The sequence below is a fragment of the Cebus imitator genome, unplaced genomic scaffold, assembly GCF_001604975.1.
Source record: "Cebus imitator isolate Cc_AM_T3 unplaced genomic scaffold, Cebus_imitator-1.0 Scaffold298, whole genome shotgun sequence".
Taxonomy (NCBI): Eukaryota; Metazoa; Chordata; class Mammalia; order Primates; family Cebidae; genus Cebus; species Cebus imitator.
In genome coordinates, this window is record NW_016107613.1 from 2,004,083 (window position 1) to 2,008,193 (window position 4,111).

At 34.2% G+C, this 4,111-nt stretch overlaps 1 protein-coding gene across 1 annotated transcript; it reads right to left on the reverse strand.

Moving 5' to 3' along the window:
- Positions 1-1,156: 1,156 nt before the first annotated feature.
- On the reverse strand, positions 1,157-1,748 carry LOC108285484 (heat shock protein HSP 90-alpha-like). The gene has a single exon (XM_017502709.2). It carries the CDS (start codon positions 1,652-1,654, stop codon positions 1,157-1,159), a length of 498 nt encoding a protein of 165 aa, XP_017358198.1. The 5' UTR covers positions 1,655-1,748.
- Positions 1,749-4,111: the final 2,363 nt, after the last annotated feature.

Consider the following 4,111-nt stretch of genomic DNA (forward strand, 5'->3'; position numbering starts at 1 on the left):
TCTCTCCCCTCTTTAGTATCTTTTGTATCTTTTACCATGTAACATGAATTATATGTACATGTAAATAGCATTATTCATGCATAAACATTAATGTTCAGTTAAACATAGATATATGCAGAAATAGCACAAGTGTTGTACAGCTGGATTAAACCATTTAACAAAAGTCCAACTTATCAGCAGTTTGGCTATGTTAAATTATATATGCAATTGATCTAATTGATCATTCTCAATAATTATCCTTACATTAGAAAAATTCACCTTTAAATTCTATCTATAATAGAACTGCTTAATTGTAGTTTGCTGCATCTTAAGTTTTAAAACCACTTTAAGAATTTCCGGTGTCATCTCTTCATTAATATTATTGTAAATTTGGAATACTACAATAGAATGATAATTCTAGGGGATGGAAAGTCCAAGATTAAGGATCCAATAAATTCAGTGTCTGATGAGGACTGCTCTCAGCTTCCCAGATGGCACCTTGCTGTTGTATCCTCACATGGTGAAAGGGGTGAGTGCTGTGTCCTCACAAGGCAGAAGAGTTGCAAGGACCAGGCAGCTCTCTGAAGCCTCTTTCATAAGGGCATTAATCCCATTCATAAGGGTGGAACCCTCATGGCCTAATCTTCCTAAAAACCCCACCTTTTAATACCATCAGCTTATAGTTAACGTTCCAAAATATGAATTTTGGAGGGACATGTACATTCAAACAATAGCAACCACTCTCTAAAATCTCTAAGTACTTCTATGTGCTGTCCCAATAATGCCAGGGAAAAAACTTTATCATGGTCTTCTCAGTCCTCTTTGACGTCTAGTCCCTAAGCTACAAGTTCTGAAAAGACTTCTTCAAACCTGTGTATGAGAAAGGCTTGACTGGCTACCCTGTAGTATAAGCAACCCTGAAATTAACAACTTAACACAACAATATTTATTTCTTGCTCATACTGCATGTCCATCTCTGGCCAGAATACTCTGTTTGATGTGGGACTCAGAGACCCATCATGACAAAGGCTCTACTGTCTTGTGGTTTTATTGCATGGAACATGTAGCCTCAGTTGCTGTGTTCGGGAAGAGGTGGAGGGTTGGACACTGATTTTAAGTGTGTGAACTCAAAAGTGACACTGGACACCCCTGCCTACAGTGTAGCAACCAAAATTAGTCATGCGTACCCAACGAATATTTTGAACCAGGAAGTACCAATAATAATACTTTGATCTCCTTTGAGGGGTGGCATTTCCTCAGTTACAGCTGCACTGGTATCATCAGCAGTAGGGTCATCTTCATCAATACCTAGACCAAATTTGATCATCCTATAGATCCTGTTAGCATGTGTCTGGGGATCTTCCAGACTGAACCTGGAAGACAGGGTCACAGTTTCATAAAGCAGGATGACCAGATCCTTCACAGACTTGTCGTTCTTATCAGCCTCTGCCTTTTGCCTTAAGGTCTTGATAATGGAATGGTCAGGGTTTATCTCCAGGTGTTTCTTTGCTGCCATGTAACCCACTGTTGAGTTGCCTCTTAGGGCTTGAGCTTTCGTGATTCTCTCCATGTTTGCTGTCCAGCCATATGTGCTTGTGACAATACAGCATGGAGATGTCACCAATCGGTTTGACACAACCACCTTTTCAATATTTTTCTCCAATATGTCTTTCATGATTTTGCAGAGGTTCTCAAACTTTGTTTTTTTCTCTTCCTGTTTCTTTTTTTCTTCTTCATCCTCTGGAAGTTCCAAGCCCTACATCATGCATGGAAGAAGTAGACTAAGCTCCAGCTGAGGGATGACTTACCTGTTCAATACTCTACAGTTCCTCTAATAATATATTTTCAAGGATGTTTTTCTTTATTTTTGTTAACATTAAAAAGTCTGTATGGCATGACAACAACTACTTTAAGGGGAAGATAAAGATTCTTGTCGACTAAGCAATGCTGTGATACTTTAGGCAGTAAAGCAGAGCTAGTAATGCTTTTTTAGTTTCACATTGGCTTACATTAACAGATCAAGGTAATGTGTGTTGTAAGATGTATGTAACATGTTAACTTTGTGGTCTAAAGTGTTTAGCTATCAAGCCGGATTCCTTAGTAGACCAAATCTTGTTATTGAAGTGTTCCCAAGCTATACCTTGATATTTAGAAGAAAAGTATTTGTTATATCTTGTAGGATCTACTTTCTGAACTTTTCATCCCCTGTAGTTGCCAATTCTTCATGTACTAGTCCGCTAGAAATAGGTTAAACTGAAGCAACTTGATGGAACTCTCCATAGGGCTTGTTTTCCAAAGAAAAGTATTGTTTGGAGGAGCAGTAATTAGCCTACCTAAGCATATCATAAGCTGTTCAAAAATAACTCAGAGCCAGTCATGTGGATGGAAATGTAGTACTCGAGTCACATTCTGTTTAAAGTTGTAACAAATACAGATGAGTTAAAAGAAAAAAAAATGATAATAATACTTTGATCTCTAATAATACCTTGGTCCAGTTTCTCAAATTTTTTGCTGTTTTCATAGTTTTCATTGCTGAAACATTGTCAGTTGATATAAACAGTTATACTGTATAACTCTAAGGCCTACATAAATTTGTCCAGCAAGGGAAAAATGTAATTTGACTGCAGAAACCTATGGAGATTAATACATAGACCACTGTTTCTCAATGACAACTGCACATCAGAATTAGTGAGAAGATTTAAAAATTACTCTTTCTGAGACACCACTAGAGATTCTAATTCAATTGATGTGGGTTAAGGGAGTCCAATATATCTTATGACAATTCCCTACGTTTTTTCTCACTGAGTGGGTGGGAGTTTATGTTGAAAAACAAAATTCATGTCCATAAATGTTCAGATCCTTTTAGTCATTAAAACTTTAGTCATTTATGCGTTCCTGGGTTTATGAGCTTCTTTAAGTCAGATATTAGGTGCTGGTAATAGAATTTGATAATAAAAAGATGACTGTTCCTCAGTTTATCATAAAGATGAGTAGAAGGTAATACTGGTTAACTTGTTTTAACCTATTTAGGTTGAGATTCACCAAATTGAAGTTAAAATAAAATATATGAGTCTTATTAGAGATCTTGCTTGGGAATTCATTTTCCTAAGCATTCAGTAGGTGACATTAATGTTATTAATAGTTTTTCGAGCTCTAAAATGCTCTATATGAGAAAAATATACGAGAATTGTTAACTGTGAGATCATCAGCAAATAAATTCATTGAGTATGACTCACATACAAATCGATTAAGTTACTTCTGCAAATGTTATGCTTGACGACTGTTCATAAAGCATAGTGGCCTAAATAAGATACTTTTGTGTAAAGCATCAGCCTATCAAGTTGCTAGTCATGTACCTAATTTTATTCAGATTAGTTTCACTTTCATTTATATATAATTATGCTTTTTCATATTTTTCTACTACTATTTCCTCTTTCTGAGTCATTCTTTAAACCACTGAAAGATAAGATACTATTATATTCCTTGAATGCCATGCTTTTCTAAGAAAAACGTTGAATCAGTACAGGAAAAATGTTGGTAACTTCAATCACATTAAATCAAGGAACAAAATTAAAACAAAATTTATGGCAAGAAAGCAAAAATAAACAAGTTTGAAAAGTATTTTACAGTATATACGTCACATGAATTACACAAAATTCATAAAATTAATCACAAGAAAAACTGAAAATAATGAGTGAAAATAGTTTTGAATCATCTGGTAGGACAAAAATACCATTTATAACATAAATCCATAGAGGATTTATAAATTTGACACATAAATTTCAAATTTGATGAGTCTAACCTCAAAACAAAAACAAAAATTCTACCATTAACAATGAAATAAAAAAACGTGAACCCTAGTAGAAAGTTGGATAAAAGCATAATGTTAACTCATATAAGAATAAAGATAAATGCTAAATAAGGTTATAAAAATGTCAACCTTTTTAATAACGAAAAAATAAGTAGATTATTTTTTACTTTTAAGACTGGGAAAGATTTAAAATTAATGTAGTATTGGAGAGAATGTAAACTGATACATTTTTGGAAAACAATTTGTAAATAACTACCGAAAATTTCACTTGTCTTTTAACTACCAATTTCAGTACTAAAAATTCTAAAAACTGTGAGTTGA